Genomic DNA, 19,479 nt, shown 5'->3' with positions numbered 1-19,479 from the left:
CTGACAGGCTCCCAGAGGCAGGGCAATAAAAGTCCCCAGCTCACTCAACTGCCCCTCCCCTCTCCAACAGCCATCAACCCAGAACATCCTGCAGACAGAACATCTAAAAGATAATCTGGGAATCCTTTCTTCCTCATGGAGCTTTTCAAAAGTGAGGTGAATATTCAATGTGATGTTTGTTCAGTGCATTCGGAAAGTATTCAGACCCCTTTACTTTTTCCACATTTTGTTACGTTACAGCCTTATTTGAAAATTGATTTAAAAAATATATATATATTCAGCAATCTACACACAATAGCCCATAATTTGGGGTGGCAGGTAGCCTATTGGTTAGAGCATTGGGCTAGTAACCATAAGGTTGATGGATCGAATCCCTGAGCTGACAAGGTAAAACTCTGTTGTTCTGACCCTGAACAAGGCACTGTTCAGCGGTAGGCCGTCATTGTAAATAAGAAATTGTTCTTAACTGACTTGCCTAGTTAAATATAAAACATTTAATTACAAAAGTTAAAACAGGTTTATAGAAACATTTATTAAAGATAAAAAATATACCTTCTTTACATAACAGTAAGTATTCAGACCCTTTATTATGAGACTGTCAGAGTAAAAACCAAGCCATGAGGTAGAAGGAATTGTCTGTAGAGCTCCGAGACAGGATTGGGTCGAGGCACAGATCTTGGGAAGGGTACCAACACATTTCTGCAGCATTGGAGGTCCCAAAGAACAGAGTGGCCTCCATCATTCTAAAATGGAAGAAGTTTGGAACCACCAAGACTCTTCCTAGAGCTTGCGGCACGGCCAAACTGAGCAGTCGGGGGAGATGGGCCTTGGTCAGGGAGGTGACCAAGAATCTGATGGTCACTCTGACAGAGCTCTAGAGTTCCTCTGTGGAAATGGGAGAACCTTCCAGAAGGACAAGCATCTCTCCACCAATCAAGCCTTTATGGTAGAGTGGCCTGACGGAAGCCACTCCTCAGTAAAATGCACATGACAGCCCACTTGGAGTTTGCCAAAAGGCACCAAAAGGACTTTCAGACCATGAGAAACCAGATTCTCTGGTCTGATGAAACCAAGATTGAACTCTTTGGTCTGAATGCCAAGCGTCACATCTGGAGGAAACCTGTCACCATCCCTAGGGTGAAGCATGGTGGTGGCAGCGTCATGCTGTGGGGATGTTTTTCAGCAGCAGGGACTAGGAGATTAGTCAGGATCAAGGGAAAGATGAACCGAGCAAAGTACAGAGAGATCCTTGATGAAAACCTGCTCCAGAGCACTCAGGACCTCAGACTGAGGGCGAAGGTTCACCTTCCAACAGGACAACAACCCTAAGCACACAGCCAAGACAATGCAGTAGTGGCTTCGAGTCAAGTCTCTGAATGTCCTTGAGTGGCCGAGCCAGAGCCTGGACTTGAACCCGATCTAACATCTCTGGAGAGACCTGAAAATAGCTGTGCAGCAACGCTCCCCATCCAACCTGACAGAGCTTGAGAGAATCTGCAGAAAAGAATGGGAGAAACTCCCCAAATACAGGTGTGCCAAGCTTGTAGCATCATACCCAAGAAGACTCAATGCTGTAATCGCTGCCAAATGTCCTTCGACAAAGTACTGAGTAAAGGGTCTGAATACTTATGTAAATGTTATTTTTCAGTTTTTTATTTTTTAATAAATTAACAACAATTTCTAAAGACCTGTTTTGTTTTGTCATTATGGGATATTGTGTGTAGATTGATGAGAGGGAAAAAAGTATTTAATACACAGGCTGTAACGTAACAAAATGTGGGAAAAAGTCAAGGGGTCTGAATACTTTCTGAAGGCATTGTATATAGCCATGTTATAAAGTATGAAAAGGCTTGTTCATTCACATGTCATGAATTCACTATGACATCATCATATTTGTATATATCCTAATTAAACAACTTTGGATGGAAACATGGTTATTATTTATTTAACAATGTAAGTCAACTGAGAACACATTCTCATTTACAGCAACAACCTGGGGAATAGTTACAGGGGAGAGAAGGGAGGATGCATGAGCCAAATTGTAAACAGTTTCCTCCCATGCATGCTGTTCTCAGTTGACGTCCCATCTGAAAGATGGCACCCGACACAAGGCAATGTCCCCAATCTGAATACTTTCCAAAGGCACTGGAAGTGATTGAGGAGACACCGTAATTGCTATATTCTAATTAAAATGATTGACCCATAAGAGAACACATGACCAAAGCAAGGCGTGACCATTTAGAAATAAAACAATATTCTTAATGATAAACATAATCTAATAAACAAATGTTTGCATAACCAACCAGGACCAACCCTGTTTAGCTTCAGAAGCAAGCCAGCTGTGGGAAGTAGGGTGGTATGCTGCTGGCTCCAAAATCAAGCTATATACAGCCTAATTGTTTCCCCTCAGGAAGCTCTGGTAAACAGTTGATGTAGTACACTGCTGCCACCACCAGGCCTGGAGGGCATTTTGACTTTGTTGATAGCGAGTTGTGTTGCTAAAAACGTAGCAGCTAACTAACTGGCTACTGATCAACCTATTGTGTGTATTGAACATTTATATTGGACAGCCTTACCTGTATAGTAGCACCAACACCCATCAGCCCATTCTCTTCTTGATGTCAAAGCCACAGTGTATTGTTGCTGTAGGAGTTTATGATTAATAATCCTATTTATTTAAAGCCCCGCTAAGATGTCACCATACTATTCCTTTAAAGCCCCTCTGTTAGATATAAATCATCAGAGTGGGAAACCAACTGACATGGAAACAATGGAGCAAATGGATCACTATCAGAGGGGTGTATTATGACATCATATAGAACTACTCAGACATTCCAAATATCACTTGATTATCAGAGGGGTGTATTATGACATCATATAGAACTACTCAGACATTCCAAATCAGGCTCAGACATTCCAAATCAGGCTTCATCCATATCATGAAGGTGGATATTGATCCAACCATTTCAAAAGTAATGACCGGGCTGACGGAAACAGGATATGCCTGTACACTTTTATAAATGCAGACAGACAATTTGTTAGTTTGTTTTACATGGTGGGGTCTTTTTGTGTCAGTAAAAATGTCTAAGTGAGAAATGGAGGTGGAAACTCCTTTATGAGCAAATATTTATATAATAACCATCACATCTTAGTTAACTTGGAGTCACGTGATGATATGTTGTGTGGTCCTCCCTCTACGACTTAGGAACCCATGCAGTTTATTAGGCTACAGATGAAATAAGTTATGAACTTCACAGGGTGGTGAAACTGCATGTGATGAGCTTGATGCTCCTTTCCAATACATTTTGATGGTCTTATTCTGGTGACATGATTGATGCTTGGTTGCCATTTGATAAAATAAAATCTCTCTTATCCATAATAATCTCATCACGTAGGTAGCCTACCCCACTGTATCTGTGAGCTGTTGGCTACAGTGCAGTTTTCTATATAATGTAAAAAAAAGAAACCATAGTAGATTTGAACATGTAATGGAAATCCATTTAACTTCTATTTTTCATTCGGTACATGGGAATTTAACAGCAAAAGTTTATTTTGGCAGTTACAGTCTTGTCCCATGGCTGCATCTCACGTACAGACTCGGTAGAGGCGAAGGTCGAGAGCCCGAAACACGACCCAGCCAAGCCGCACTGCTTCTTGACACAATGCACGCTAATCCCGGAAGCCAGCCCACTGGTCAGTTCAGCATCTAGTTTCTATTTACATGTCTTTCAGTCGTCAACTAAAGTTAATTCAACATGAAAATACCTTATGTTGATGGATTTTTACAAATCCAATCCGTTTTTCACATTGATCTAACATCACATGGATTTGTTTTGTTGAAATGACGTGGAAACAACGTTTATTCAACCAGTGGGAGGCTTGTAAATGACCCCAGGAAAGTGGAACGAGGAACTCTTCATTGAGACAATGATAAACAGCAATCCGTGGGAGAGTTGATGTGGATATTATAAAATAAGGATCTGCTGGAGTCCAAGTCAAACCAAGATTCTTTATTTCTGAGCTCAGAGAGAATAACAGAGTTTGGTATTTTATTAGGATCCCCATTAGCTGTTGCAAAAGCAGCAGCTACTCTAACACAAAACATGACACATAATTGTCACGTCTCTCGTCGGAAGGCATGGACCAAAGCGTAGCGTGGTAAGTGTTCATGATTTTTATTTAATCAAAAAAAGCTTGAACAAAATAACAAAAAGAACAAACAGTTCTGTAAGGCAAATCAACTACACAGAAAACAACTACCCACAAAACACAGGTGGAAAAAAGCCTGCCTAAGTATGATTTCCAATTAGAGACAACGATAGACAGCTGCCTCCGATTGGGAACCACACTCGGCCAAAAACAAAGAAATAGAAAACATAGAAATAAAGAAACTGGAATTCCCACCCGAGTCACACCCTGGCCTAACCAAAATAGAGATTAAAAAGCCTCTCTATGGCCATTTTGTAAAAGGCACACGTAGCCTACATATCAATGCATACACACAAACTACCTAGATCAAATAGGGGAGAGGCGTTGTGTCGTGAGGTGTTGCTTGATCTGTTTTTTGAAACCAGGTTTGCTGTTTATTTGAGCAATATGAGATGGAAGGAAGTTCCATGCAATAAGGGCCCTATATAATACTGTACGCTTTCTTGAATTTGTTCTGGAAACTTGGGGACTGTGAAAAGACCCCCGGTGGCATGTCTGGTGGGATAAGTGTGTGTGTCAGAGCTGTGTGTAAGTTGACTTGTAAGAACTTTGATGATATCTGTACATTATAGGAACACCTGTGATGACAAAAGTACAATGATTCATGTGTTGCTTTAGCTTGAGATTAAGAATCAGTGGTTGACACCTTGCAAGTGCATGAAAAGGTCAACTGTACAAAGTCAGATGTCTGTGTGTTGAAACTATATTTTAGGTACCAGATGGATAAAGGGAACTAAGAGTTCCTGTTGATACTATGTTCCAGTCTCACTTCCAGTCTTACATGACAGCAATAAGGGGACTAGTGATTGGGAAACTAACTCCCAATAACGCAATAAGCTGAACTCCGCCTAGCAGAGACATCTTTGTATTAGCAACTATTAATTATGAGCTTATATGGTATTAAAGTTAAGGGACATCACCCTGGGCGGGGTGATCCTCAGTAGGGGATAAAAAGGGAAAAAAACATCTTTTGAACTGATTGTCTTGCTTGCAAATTTCTGTAAGTGTATACTCCGGGTTGCAATCCTTATTAAACAAACTAACCTCTGATCAAATAAGTTTTCCTGTGGTCTCTTGTGTGCACATAGGGCAGAATTCCCTTACAGACTATGCAAACAATTTGGGATTTTCAACACATTCATGTTTCTTATAAAAAGAAGAAGTGATGCACTCAGTCTCTCCTCAACTCTTAGCCAAGAGAGACTGGCATGCATAGTATTAATATCAGCCCTCTGATTACAATTAAGAGCAAAATGTGCCGCTCTGTTCTGGGCCAGCTGCAGCTTTACTAGGTCTTTCCCTGCAGCACTGGACCACACGACTGGACAATAATCAAGATTAGACAAAACTAGAGCCTGCAGAACTTGCTTTTTGGAGTGTGGTGTCAAAAAAGCAGAGCATCTCTTCATTACGGCTAAACCTCTCCCCATCCTTACAACCATTGAATCTATATGTTTTGACCATGACAGTTTACAATCTAAGGTAATGCCAAGTAATTTAGTCTCCTCAACTTGTTCAATAGCCACACAATTCCTTACCAGATTCAGCGGAGGTCTATAACTTAAGGAATGATTTGTAACAAATACAAGGCTCTTAGTTTTAGAGATGTTCAGGACCAGTTTATTACTGGCCACGCATTCCAAAACAGACTGCAACTGTTTGTTAAGTGTTTCAGTGACTTCATTAGCTGTGGTTGCTGATGTGTATATGGTTGAATAATCAGCATACATGGACACACATGTTTTGTTTAATGCCAGTGGCAGGCCATTGGTAAAAATAGAAAAGAGTATAGGGCCTAGAGAGCTGCCCTGCGGTACTTTACATGTTTGACATTAAAGAAGCTTCCATTAAAAACCCTTTGAGTTATGTTAGATAGGTTGAAAAGCCATAGCATATACGTTTTTTCAACAACAGGTTTTGGTCAATAATATCAAAGGCTGCACTGAAATCTAACAGTACAGCTCCCACAATCTTCTTGTTATCAATTTCTCTCAACCAATCATCAGTCATTTGTGTCAGCAGCACATGTTGAGTGTCCTTCTCTATAAGCATGCTGAAAGTCTGTTGTTAATTTGTTTACAGTGAAATAGCATTTTATTTGGTGAAACACATTTTTTTCCAACAGTTTGCTAAGACCTGGCAAGCTTATAGGTCTGCTGTTAGAACCAGTAAAGGCCGCTTTACCACTCTTGGGTAGTGTAATTACTTTGGCTTCCCTCCAGGCCTGAGGACAAAGACTTTCCTTCAGGCTCAGATTAAAAATATGACAGATAGGAAAGGCTATAGAGTCAGCTACTGTCCTCAGTAGCTTCCCATCTAAGTTGTCAATGTCATTATTGATAACAATTTTTCCACCTCTCCCACACTAACTTGACAAAATTCAATACTTGCAGTGCTTTTCTTAAAAAAAAAATTTTCCCACGTTTTTTTTCTATCATTCTTTCTATCATTGATCTTGGCTTCATAATAAAGTTTATTATTTTTGTTGAGTTTGGTCACATAATTTCTCAATTTGCAGTACAGATGTGCATCCAGACTTATTAGCCACTCCTTTTGCTCCATCTCTTTCAAACATACAGTTTTTAAATCCCTCATCAATCCATGGAGCCTTAACAGTTCTAACAGTCAGTTTCTTAACAGGTACATGTTTATCAATAATTGGAAGAAGCAATTTCATATGGTAAAAACAGTTAAACACATTATCAGTCAACAATATCAGTTAACGGGAGCACTGTGTATGTTCTCTGATGAATTTTAAGTCAATTAGATGTGAAATATCAATATACACGCTAAGAGAAGTAATTTCTCTCTCCTGTGTGGATTCTCTAATGACGTTTAAGTGACTGTGATGAGTAATATGTTTTCCCACAGTCTGAGCTTTTGTAAGCCTTCTCCTCTGTGTGCAGTCTCATGTGTTCTTTCATGCTTCCTAAATGGGCAAAAGCTTTGCACCCTGGGAGGAATGGTAAGGCTTCTCCCCTGTGTGAATTTTCTCATGTTTCTTCAGATCACCTGACCGGTTGAAACACTTTCCACACTGGGAGCAGTGGTAAGGCTTCTCCCCTGTGTGAATTATCTGATGAGCTTTCAGGTGTCCTTTCTGGTTAAAACTCTTTCCACACTGCAAGCAGTGGTAAGGCTTCTCCCCTGTGTGTATTCTCTCAAGTTTTCTCAGATCGCCTGACCAGTTGAAACACTTTCCACACTGGGAGCAGTGGTAAGGCTTCTCCCCTGTGTGTATTCTCTCATGTTGTTTCAGCTCCCATAAGAGGTTACAACCCTTTCCACACTGGTAACAGTGGTAAAGCTTCTCCCCTGTGTGTAATCTCTCATGTTTTCTCAGATCGCCTGACCAGTTGAAACACTTTCCACACTGGGAGCAGTGGTAAGGCTTCTCCCCTGTGTGTATTCTCTCATGTTGTTTCACGGCCCCTAACTGGTTAAAACACTTGCCACAATGGGAGCACTGGTAAGTCTTCTCCCCTGTGTGTATTATCTCATGAACTTTCAGGTTCCTTAACTTGTTAAAACTCTTTCCACACTGGGAGCACTGGTAAGGCTTCTCCCCTGTGTGTATTCTCTCATGAGCTTTCATGTGTCCTTTCTGGTTAAAACTCTTTCCACACTGCGAGCAGTGGTAAGGCTTCTCCCCTGTGTGTATTCTCTCATGTTGTTTAAGCTCCCATAAGAGGTTACAACCCTTTCCACACTGGGAACAGTGGTATGGCTTCTCCCCTGTGTGTAATCGCTCATGTCGTTTCAGGGACCCTAACAGGTTAAAACTCTTTCCACACTGGACGCAGTGGTAAGGCTTCTCCCCTGTGTGTATTCTCTCATGTTGGTTCAGGTTTCCTTTATGGCTAAAATTCTTTCCACACTCGGAACAGTGGTAGGGCTTCTCCCCTGTGTGTATTCTCTCATGTTGTTTCAGCTCCCATAAGTGGTTACAAGCCTTTCCACAGTGGGAGCACTGGTGTCGTCTTGCTGGTTTGGACGTCCCTGGCTCTGGTTCCTCTGAGTCTGGTCTTTCTCCTGCCAAAGACAATGTGTTTTTTAAAATAGAGACCCGAATGAAACCTCCACATGATAAAACGGCCTTGCTACGAGGGTAAATCCTAATAAGATCCCTCAATAACCTAAGGCTAGTTTTAACAATCTTGGTGTGATTTTAAAACAAATGTTGTAGAGTATCCTGGTAATTACTGATAATGTTTACATTACTTATTCATTCTGTTTTACAAGTCAGAACACAAAAAACTAAACCGTTCTTGGACACTTAAGACACAGGCGTCGCTGGATTCCAGTCAGCAGGTGGTTCTAAATATATAACTTTCATAGCTGTATGATACAGAATGCGACCTACAGTCGTGGCCAAAAGTTTTGAGAATGACACAAATATTAGTTTCCATAAAGTTTGCTGCTTCAGTGTCTTTAGATATTTTTGTCAGATGTTACTATGGAATGCTGAAGTATAATTACAAGCATTTCATAAGTGTCAAAGGCTTTTGTTGGCAATGACATGAAGTTGATGCAAAGAGTCAATATTTGCAATGATGACCCTTCTTTTTCAAGACCTCTGCAATCAGCCCTGGCACGCTGTCAATTAACTTCTGGGCCACATCCTGACTGATGGCAGCCCATTCTTGCGTAATCAATGCTTGGAGTTTGTCAGAATTTGTGGGGTTTTGTTTGTCCACCCGCCTCTTGAGGATTGACCACAAGTTCTCAATGGGATTAAGGTCTGGGGAGATTCCTGGCCATGGTCCCAAAATATTGATGTTTTGTTCCCCGAGCCACTTAGTTATCACTTTTTCCTTATGGCAAGGTGCTTCATCATGCTGGAAAAGGCCTTATTCGTCACCAAACTGTTCCTGGATGGTTGGGAGAAGTTGCTCTCGGAGGATGTGTTGGTACCATTCTTTATTCATGGCTGTGTTCTTAGGCAACATTGTGAGTGAGCCCACACCCTTGGCTGAGAAGCAACCCCACACATGAATGGTCTCAGGATGCTTTACTGTTGGCATGACACAGGACTGATGGTAGCGCTCACCTTGTCTTCTCCGGACAAGCTTTTTTACGGATGCCCCAAACAATCGGAAAGGGGATTCATCAGAGAAAATGACTTTACCCCAGTCCTCAGCAGTCCAATCCCTGTACCTTTTGCAGAATATCAGTCTGTCCCTGATGTTTTTCCTGGAGAGAAAAGGCTTCTTTGCTGCCCTTCCTGACACCAGGCCATCCTCCAAAAGTCTTTGCCTCACTGTGCATGCAGATGCACTCACACCTGCCTGCTGCCATTCCTGAGCAAGCTCTGTACTGGTGGTGCCCCAATCCCGCAGCTGAATCAACTGTAGGAGACGGTCCTGGCGCTTGCTGGACTTTCTTGGGTGCCCTGAAGCCTTCTTCACAACAATTGCACCGCTCTCCTTGAAGTTCTTGATGATCCGATAAATGGTCGATTTAGGTGCAATCTTACTGGCAGCAATATCCTTGCCTGTGAAGCCCTTTTTGTGCAAAGCAATGATGACGGCTCGTGTTTCCTTGCAGGTAACCATGGGTGACAGAGGAAAAACAATGATTCCAAGCACCACCCTCCTTTTGAAGCTTACAGTTTTGGGGGGGGATTCAGTTCATTTGCATGGCAAACAGGGACTTGGCAATTCATTGCAATTCATCTGATCACTCTTCATAACATTCTGGAGTATATGCAAATTGCCATCATACAAACTGAGGCAGCAGACTTTGTGAAAATTCATATTTGTGTCATTCTCAAAACTTAAGGAAGTGTGTACGACTGTACACACTTCCTTAAACATAAAATAAGTAAATAAGTAATTTTAAGTGGAAGTCCAAAACTTGTTTTACGTCGAAGACATAAAGCACATCAGTAACTTCTCCCCGTTGTCGACACCTGCTGTTTAAATGGCCCAATTTCTTATTTAGACCTTCACAGATTTAACATTTTGACTACTGCTGATGTCATATTTTGGGTAAAGTAAAAAATAAAGTGAAATATTTGGGAAGATGTTCCTAAAACTGAGAGTAACTACAATAAACAAAAATATAAACGCAACATGTAAAGTGTTGGATGTTTCATGAGCTGAAAAAAAAGATTGCAGAATTTTTTACATCCCTGTTAGTTAACATTTATTCTTTGCCAAGATAATCCTTGCACCTGACAGGTGTGGCATATCAAGAAGCTGATTGAACAGCTTGATTATTACACAGTTGCACCTTGTGCTGGGGACAATAAAAGGCCACTCTAAAATGTGCAGCTTTTTCACACAACAATGCCACAGACATAAACTGAACAAGTTCCACAGACATGTGACTAACTGAAATTGAATAATTTGTCCCTGAACAAAGGGGGGGTCAAAATCAAAAGTAACAGTCAGTATCTGGTGTGGCCACCTGTTGCATTAAGTACTGCAGTGCATCTCATCCTCATGGACTACACCAGATTTGACAGTACTTGCTGTGAGATGTTACCCCACTCTTCCACCAAGGCACCTGCAAGTTCCCGGACATTTCTGGGGGGAATGGCCCTAGCCCTCACCCTCCGATCCAACAGGTCCCAGACGTGCTCAATGGGATTGAGATCCGGGCTCTTCGCTGGCCATGGCAGAACACTGACATTCCAGTCTTGCAGGAAATCACGCACAGAACGAGCAGTATGGCTGGTGGCATTGTCATGCTGGAGGGTCATGTCAGGATGAGCCTGCAGGAAGGGTACCACATGAGGGAGGAGGATTTCTTCCCTGTAACGCACAGCGTTGAGATTGCCTGCAATGACAACAAGCTCAGTCTGATGATGCTGTGACACCCCGCCCCAGACCACGACGGCCTCTCCACCTCCAAATCGATCCCTATCCAGACAGGCTTCGGTGTAATGCGCATTCCTTCGACAATAAACGCAAATCCGACCATCACTACTGACAACCGCGACTTGTCAGTGAAGACCACTTTTTGCCAGTCCTGTCTTGTCCAGTGACGGTGGGTTTGTGCCCAGATGTCTGGTGAGGACCTGTCTTTCAACAGGCCTACAAGCCCTCAGTCCAGCCTCTCTCAGCCTATTGCGGACAGTCTGAGCACCGATGGAGGGATTGGTGTGTTCCTGGTGTAACATGGGCAGTTGTTGTCGCCATCCTATTCTATTCTATTCGCCACCATGGCCTTTTTATATTTTTATTTATTTATACATATATTTGTTTGCCTTCACCTCCCTTATCTCACCTCACTTGCTCACATTGTATATAGACTTATTTTTTTTTCACTGTATCATTGACTATATGTTTGTTTTACTCCATGTGTAACTATGTGTTGTTGTATGTGTCGAACTGCTTTGCTTTATCTTGGCCAGGTCGCAATTGTAAATGAGAACGTGTTCTCAATTTGCCTACCTGGTTAAATAAAGGTTAAATAAATAAAATAAAAAAAATCCTGTACCTGTCCCGCAGGTGTGATGTTTGGATGTACCAATCCCATGCAGGTGTTGTTACACGTGGTCTGCCACTGCGAGGACGATAAGCTGTCCATCCTGTCTCCCTGTAGCGCTGTCTTAGGCGTCTCACAGTACGGACATTGCAATTTATTGCCCTGGCCACATCTGCAGTCCTCATGCCTCCTTGCAGCATGCCTAAGGCACGTTCACGGAGATGAGCAGGGACCCTGGGCATCTTTCTTTTGGTGTTTTCCAGAGTCAGTAGAAAGGCCTCTTTAGAGTCCTAAGTTTTCATAACTGTAACCTTGATTGCCTACCGTCTGTAAGCTGTTTGTGTCTTAACGACCGTTCCACAGGTGCATGTTCATTAATTGTTTATGGTTCATTGAACAAGCATGGGAAACAGTGTTTAAACCCTTTACAATGAAGATCTGTGACGCTATTTTGATTTTTTAAAATAATCTTTGAAAGACAGGGTCCTGAAAAAGATTTGCTGGGTTTATTTTGTATATGTTTTATGTTGAAAAGTGTGTTTTTCTCAGACATAAATAACCAACTCCAGGTGAAAGACAAAGGCCTTAGCTGTAATAAAATAACAAATTAACTGGCAAAGCAGCAGAGCAAGGCCCGCATCCAGCAACTTCACGAGTCACATTTTTGCAGCTGTTTCATTACAGCACTACAGGGAGAGAGAAAAAATCCGTTAAACTTTTCCTTTAAAGCATCAGACTCCATAGTAATTCATCATTAGATGCTACAGTCCTCCTTTATGACTCCATCATGTTTAGAATGTGTCTGGAAGCGCTACTCTATCTATTCTACTTTCATCCTTTTGGTTTTAATAATATTTAATAATAATAATAATGTTATACTAGGTAATAACTCACTTTAATAACTAGGGTTAATACCTGCCTGGCTCCCCAACAAAATCTTTATCTTTACCCCCCTCTAACAATACCGCTACAGAATTAGCATAGTAGGCCATGTAATTTAAGGTAATCTGAAATATTTAGGACTAATTTATTCCTTGACACCCATTCTGAAACTAACTGCAGCTCTTTGTGAAGTGTTACTGTCATTTCAGTTGCCGTGGTAGCTGACGTGTACAGTGTTGAGTCATCCGCATACATAGACACACTGGCTTTACTCAAATGTCGTTGGCATATTGTTGGTAAAGATTGAAACAAGCAGGTGCCAAACAGCTGCCCTGGGGAATTCCTGATTCTACCTTGATTTTGTTGTACAGGCTTCCATTAAAGAACACTCTCTGTGTTCTGTTAGACAGGTAGCTCTGGGGCGGCAGGTAGCCTAGTGGTTAGAGCGTTAGGCCAGTAACCAAAAGGTTGTTGGATCGAAATCCCGAGCTGACAAGGTAAAACTCTGTTGTTCTGCCCCTGAACAAGGCAGTTAACCCACTGTACCTAGACTCTTAACTGACTTGCCTAGTTAAATAAAGGTAAAATAGTCATTGTTGATTTTTTTTAACCAAAATTTCATTGAAGATGCTCCAAAGATTTTTACAATCATTCTTTATGTCATTTATCTTTGTTTAAAAAATATATATTATTTACATCAACAACATAGGAATCACTACAAAAGATTGTATGACCTCTTTTACACAATATTAGGCCCAGCCTTTGGAACTGTGGTTTTCCTAGACATGGCTACTATATTGTGATCACTACATCTGATGGATCTGGATACTGCTTTCAAACACATTTCTGCAGCATTAGTAAAGATATGACCAAAACATGTTGATGATTACATTTCTGTACTGTTTGTAACTACCCTGGTAGGTTGATTGATAACCTGAACAAGGTTGACGGCACTGGTTACAGTTTGAAGCTTTCTCTTGAGTGGGCAGCCTGATCACAGCTTTCCTCCAGTATTAGTTAATTAATTACCAGTGTCTGGAGTTTAGTTTGCCTGTTCAACAGTCTTGTAAACATTTACATTTACATTTAAGTCATTTAGCAGACGCTCTTATCCAGAGCGACTTACAAGTTGGTGCATTCACCTTATGATATCCAGTGGAACAACCACTTTACAATAGTGCATCTAACTCTTTTAAGGGGGGGGGGGGGTGGTTAGAAGGATTACTTTATCCTATCCTAGGTATTCCTTAAAGAGGTGGGGTTTCAGGTGTTTCCGGAAGGTGGTGATTGACTCCGCTGACCTGGCGTCGTGAGGGAGTTTGTTCCACCATTGGGGTGCCAGAGCAGCGAACAGTTTTGACTGGGCTGAGCGGGAACTGTACTTCCTCAGAGGTAGGGAGGCGAGCAGGCCAGAGGTGGATGAACGCAGTGCCCTTGTTTGGGTGTAGATACCAGTAAAGATAGGGGGGTTGACTGGGACAGACAATGTAACATCCATAATATTTTGAGAAAATGTTTTTGAAAAACGAGCACCTTACATAGGATCATCTTATAACTGTCTCTCTAAAGCTACCTTTCATCAAGGTTTTATATGGTCTATTGGTTTCTCTCTTTTCATTGGCAGAATCCTTTTTCAGTGTTATGATATTCATAACATCCATATCCACCAGTCTATCTTCCTGTCAACTAACAGAACTCTGCTGGTTGTCCTGGTAACAGATACCAGTCTATCTTCCTGTCAACTAACAGAACTCTGCTGGTTGTCCTGGTAACAGATACCAGTCCATCTTCCTGTCAACTAACAGAACTCTGCTGGTTGTCCTGGTAACAGATACCAGTCCATCTTCCTGTCAACTAACAGAACTCTGCTGGTTGTCCTGGTAACAGATACCAGTCCATCTTCATGTCAACTAACAGAACTCTGCTGGTTGTCCTGGTAACAGATACCAGTGGGCAGATCTATTGTATTTGTTCAAACTAAACTACAGCACTTACTTTGATGTGTCAAATCTGATCCTTTCTTCTCTTCTCCTCCTCTCACAGTTCCACTCAGCACCGTTGTTTTCCTGCAGTCCACCAGCAGCACAGACAACCTCTTCATACCCAGCAGTAAGGTGCTACCGGGAGAGGCACGACACGGGGACTCCGGGAGGGAGGAAGGGCCAGCGTTGTCCTGGTAACCATAAAGAGGGGACACAGACACATATCATTATGGATGCTGATGTCACTGTTGTCATGAAATGTTTTACAGAAACACAGCCCAGACCCAGACGGAGCAAGCTGTACCATCTGGTGTTCTGATCTGGAGAGACTCTTCTCTGCCTCGTCAGCATCAGGATGTTGTTGAGGCTCCCCAGAGGATCCACAATAGTCGTGTCTCTCTCCTGTGTTAATGAGAACATCAAACCGATTGTAAACTTATGATCTTGCAATCATAGGGTCTTACAAGAGGCATTAATATGTCTAAAAAGGGCCTAAAATGGCCACTTCATCATGATTTAAAAAAATAATGTTTGTGTTGCAAATGTGAAAGGGTAGTTTCACGAAATGGGTGCCTTTTGTGTCCCTTTGATATTTAATGTACAAAATATGCAACAATATTGAATTTGAAAAGCCTGCTATATTAGATGAGGTGCACTTTAATGTCGACCACATGGAGAATTCGATTAATCTAATTTAAAAGTCCCAAAAATATATGTACCAACAGCAGATGGCCCCTGAAACAATTCCTACAGTACAGAACAACAAATTCAAGTGTAGAACTTCAGTAGAATGCCCCTTTAAAACCACACATTAGTTCAACAACAGTTTGTGCCCCTGTTTAAGACAGTACTCACTGGTGTTAATCTGATATTCTGTCTCCTCTTTCACTCCAAAAACGTCTTCCTCCTTCACCTTTATTGAGATAGCATCCTCTTCCTCTCTAAAGGTTTCTATCTCTTCTTTCACTGTAACAGCCTCCTCTTCTTTCACTATAACAGCCTCCTCTTCTTTCACTATAACAGCCTCCTCTTCTTTCACTATAACAGCCTCCTCTTCTTTCACTATAACAGCCTCCTCTTCTTCCACCATAACAGCCTCCTCTTCTTCCACCATAACAGCCTCCTCTTCTTCCACCATAACAGCCTCCTCTTCTTTCACTATAACAGCCTCCTCTTCTTCCACCGTAACAGCCTCCTCTTCTTTCACTGTAACAGCCTCCTCTTCTTTCCCTGTAACAGCCTCCTCTTCTTTCACTGTAACAGCCTCCTCTTCTTTCACTGTAACAGCCTCATCTTCCACGACATTGTTCAGTCCCAGAGCTTCTTTCTCCATACAGCAGACCCCCTCTTCTTTAGCAGGGGATAAGTAGTTTAGTGCGCTCATGGTCGGGGAAGTTAGCTAGTTAGTTAGCATTAGCGACTAGCCTAGTGCTAGGCTCAGTATCAATCTTAAACAAGTTTGCAAATTGAACAAGCAAATTAGGTTAAGGGTCATCAGTTGATAAGTCAACAGAAATGTGTTTAAAACACTGAGATTAGCTAATGTACACAAACACGGTGTAACGCGTCAATCTATCGGTTTTATGTTGGCTAGCAAGCTACCGAGGCGGTTGAAAGAGTAGCCGCGTTGTTGTTCCTGAAGAAGCGTCCCGTCCAGTAAATTATACGTCACGCAAGAAGCATCACCCGAAAGACGCATATCGCTTCTGCTGACTGGAGTGGGTAACGCAGTTTGGAAACAACAGTTATTACACTTTTTTGAATTGGAAAGAACGTCATAATAATTTAACAATAAACTGATATATTTTCTCTTACGTCTCACAAATAATACTTTCCTGTACGCAGACGTAGAAGCTTAATATGAATATGTAGATGATGAATAAATACATCTATGAATAGGTAGTGTTTTAATACAGATTTGCTCTCTTTATTTACACATTCGTTTTTATCTAGATGTGACGGTACTTTTCCCTTAAAGCCACGCTCTATACGATACAAATAATACTGTAAACAATAGAGCAAATGCATCACATGCAAATAGCACTTGATTATCTGTGGTGCTTTACACTGAGTCTACAAAACATTAAGTACACCTGCTCCTTCCATGACTTACACTGACCAGGTGAATCCAGGCTAAAGCTATGATCCCTTATTGATGTCACTAGTTAAATCCACTTCAATCAGTGTAGATGAAGGGGAGGAGTCAGGTTAAATAAGGGATTTTAAGCCTTGAGACATGAGACATGGATTGTGCATGTGTGCCATTCAGAGGGTGAATGGGGAAGACAACATATTTAAGTGTCTTTGAACAGGGTATGGTAGTAGGTGCCAGGCTCATCGGTTTGTGTCAAGAACTGCAAAGTTGCTGGGTTTTTACAGCTCAACAGTTTCCCAAGAATGGCCCACCATCCAAACAGTGGCGGTCAGTGCCGTTTAAGATGAGGCAGGACGATTTGTTTATTCATGGCCTTATTTCTATTACAGCATATTAGATGACTGCCAATCATATTCCATTCACCCTGTTCAATGTAACAGCGATAGGTTTAGGCTACTAGATGATACTAACATTTCCCCTATACCCATCATAAGGTTGCTACAACCTAGCCTATGAATGAAAGTTTAGAATGTAGGTGCACACTGGTCGAGAGAAACATTTGAGGTGACAGGCAGTGACACATGGACAGACACATTCAATACTGCCTTGCACACTCTCACCTGCATCTAGCTGAAATAGAGATTCTATTGGACAAATTCAGGTATGTTTATCCCGGTATTGTTCCGTTTAAGAAACGTTTGTCAACAGAATCGTCTGAATGAATTCACCCCTGATGACGCGTAAACACAGTTCACTTTCACAACTGCCACGTTGTATTTCCTCTCACGTCAATTCGCTCAACTTTTCCCTTCGCTTGTGGACGTCAATGCACAACACATCAGCTGTAGGTGACCAGGAGAAAAAACCTTTCCAAACCAAACCATTTCATAACTGCTACACACAGCATCGTTGTCACCATATTAGCTAAAGTAACGTCATAGTCAACACAGCTAATATAACTAACACGTTAGTAAACCTGCTACAATCATGACAGAGCTCCTCTGTGGAGATGCTACATGTTTCATCATTAGATGCTACAGTCCTCCAACAATGGGTGTCATATGAAGCTTTACCACTTGCTCTGTAATAGGAGTAGTATTTTTCCTCGACTCACCTGTGTCCCCGCACATTGACTCTGTATCGGTACCTCCTGTATACAGCCTCCACATTGACGCTGTACCGGTAATACCTGTATACAGCCTCCACATTGACGCTGTACCGGTAATACCTGTATATAGCCTCCACATTGACTCTGTACCGGTAATACCTGTATATAGCCTCCACATTGACTCTGTACCGGTAATACCTGTATATAGCCTCCACGTTGACTCTGTACCGGTAATACCTGTATACATTCTCCACATTGACTCTGTACCGGTACCTCCTGTATACAGCCTCCACATTGACGCTGTACCGGTACCTCCTGTATACAGCCTCCACATTGACGCTGTACCGGTACCTCCTGTATACAGCCTCCACATTGACTCTGTACCGGTAATACCTGTATACAGCCTCCACATTGACTCTGTACCGGTAATACCTGTATACAGCCTCCACATTGACTCTGTACCGGTAATACCTGTATACAGCCTCCACATTGACTCTGTACCGGTAATACCTGTGTACAGCCTCCACATTGACTCTGTACCGGTACTGTCATAAATGTGTGTATAGGTGGCATGGAAGTCAGACGCAGGAGAGTTAGACGGAGTGTAAATGTAGACTTTTACTAAATGTCCACTCGACATGCTCCAAACACGAAAATTAACATACATCAAATAAACATGGGTACGAGGACCCGTCGCGCACCTATAAAGCAAGAAACAACACTGACATAAAACAATCTCTGACAAACACATGAGGGGAAACAGAGGGTTAAATACACAATAGGTAATGAATGGGATTGAAAACAGGTGTGTGGGAAGACAAGACAAAACCAATGGAAAATGAAAAATGGATCGATGATGGCTAGAAGGCCGGTGACGTCGACCGCCGAACACCGCCCGAACAAGGAGAGGCAACGACTTCGGCAGAAGTCGTGACAGGTACCCCCTGTATACAGCCTCCACATTTACTCTATACCGGTAATACCTGTATACAGCCTCGCTACTGTTATTTTGCTGCTGCTCTTTAATATTAATTATTTGTATTTTATACATAACACTTATTTTTCTTAAAACTGCATGGTTGGTTAAGGGCTTGTAAGTAAGCATTCCACTGTAAGGTCGACACATAATTTGATTTGTATTTTGATTTCATTCATACATTTCTTACATGAATTTATTAATATAGAAAATATAAATATGAATATTGAAAATATAAATGTTTAGATGTTTTATATATATTGTTGAACGTAATATACTTTAAGGGTAAATTAGTTGCAGGATCTCTGCTAGTGTTAAAGTTATGGGCCATTTAATACAGAGAAATTAGCATAGTAGGACATGTAACTTAAGGTTACCTAACGTAACCCCTGTTCTATGATATTATAAGCCTCGTTAGGGGCGGAGTCTAGGGAGATCCAATCAAACAACGTCTGTCAAGCAACAGCTAATAGCAGATGACTCCACTTCCTATATAAGGGCCATAGTCTCTCCCGTCTTCACATCTAAGTACGTTTGTCTTCCATGTGTGAAAGGTAACCTGGTGAATATCATAGAATCAGGGTTCTGTTAGGTAACCTGGTGAATATCATAGAATCAGGGTTCTGTTAGGTAACCTGGTGAATATCATAGAATCAGGGTTCTGTTAGGTAACCTGGTGAATATCATAGAATCAGGGTTCTGTTAGGTAACCTGGTGAATATCATAGAATCAGGGTTCTGTTAGGTAACCTGGTGAATATCATAGAATCAGGGTTCTGTTAGGTAACCTGGTG

The 19,479-nt window shown here is 41.7% G+C and overlaps 2 protein-coding genes across 2 annotated transcripts in view; one reads left to right on the top strand and one right to left on the bottom strand.

Annotated features, from left to right (window-relative positions):
* Positions 1-16,268, bottom strand: part of LOC139552039 (zinc finger protein 91-like) — a 55,454-nt gene extending 39,186 nt beyond the window's left edge. Inside the window, 4 exon segments of the mRNA XM_071363394.1 lie at positions 7,142-8,241; positions 14,521-14,698; positions 14,812-14,909; positions 15,363-16,268. Coding sequence (XP_071219495.1) covers positions 7,142-8,241; positions 14,521-14,698; positions 14,812-14,909; positions 15,363-15,891 — 1,905 coding nt within the window. The 5' untranslated portion in view covers positions 15,892-16,268.
* The window catches only part of LOC139547632 (zinc finger protein 271-like), a 271,214-nt gene that overhangs the window by 111,746 nt on the left and 139,989 nt on the right, over positions 1-19,479 (top strand). The window lies entirely within an intron of this gene.

The sequence above is a fragment of the Salvelinus alpinus genome, chromosome 2 (assembly GCF_045679555.1).
Source record: "Salvelinus alpinus chromosome 2, SLU_Salpinus.1, whole genome shotgun sequence".
Classification (NCBI taxonomy): Eukaryota; Metazoa; Chordata; class Actinopteri; order Salmoniformes; family Salmonidae; genus Salvelinus; species Salvelinus alpinus.
The sequence above is the reverse complement of the archived record's forward strand: the minus strand, read 5'-3'. Positions and strand labels throughout refer to the sequence as shown.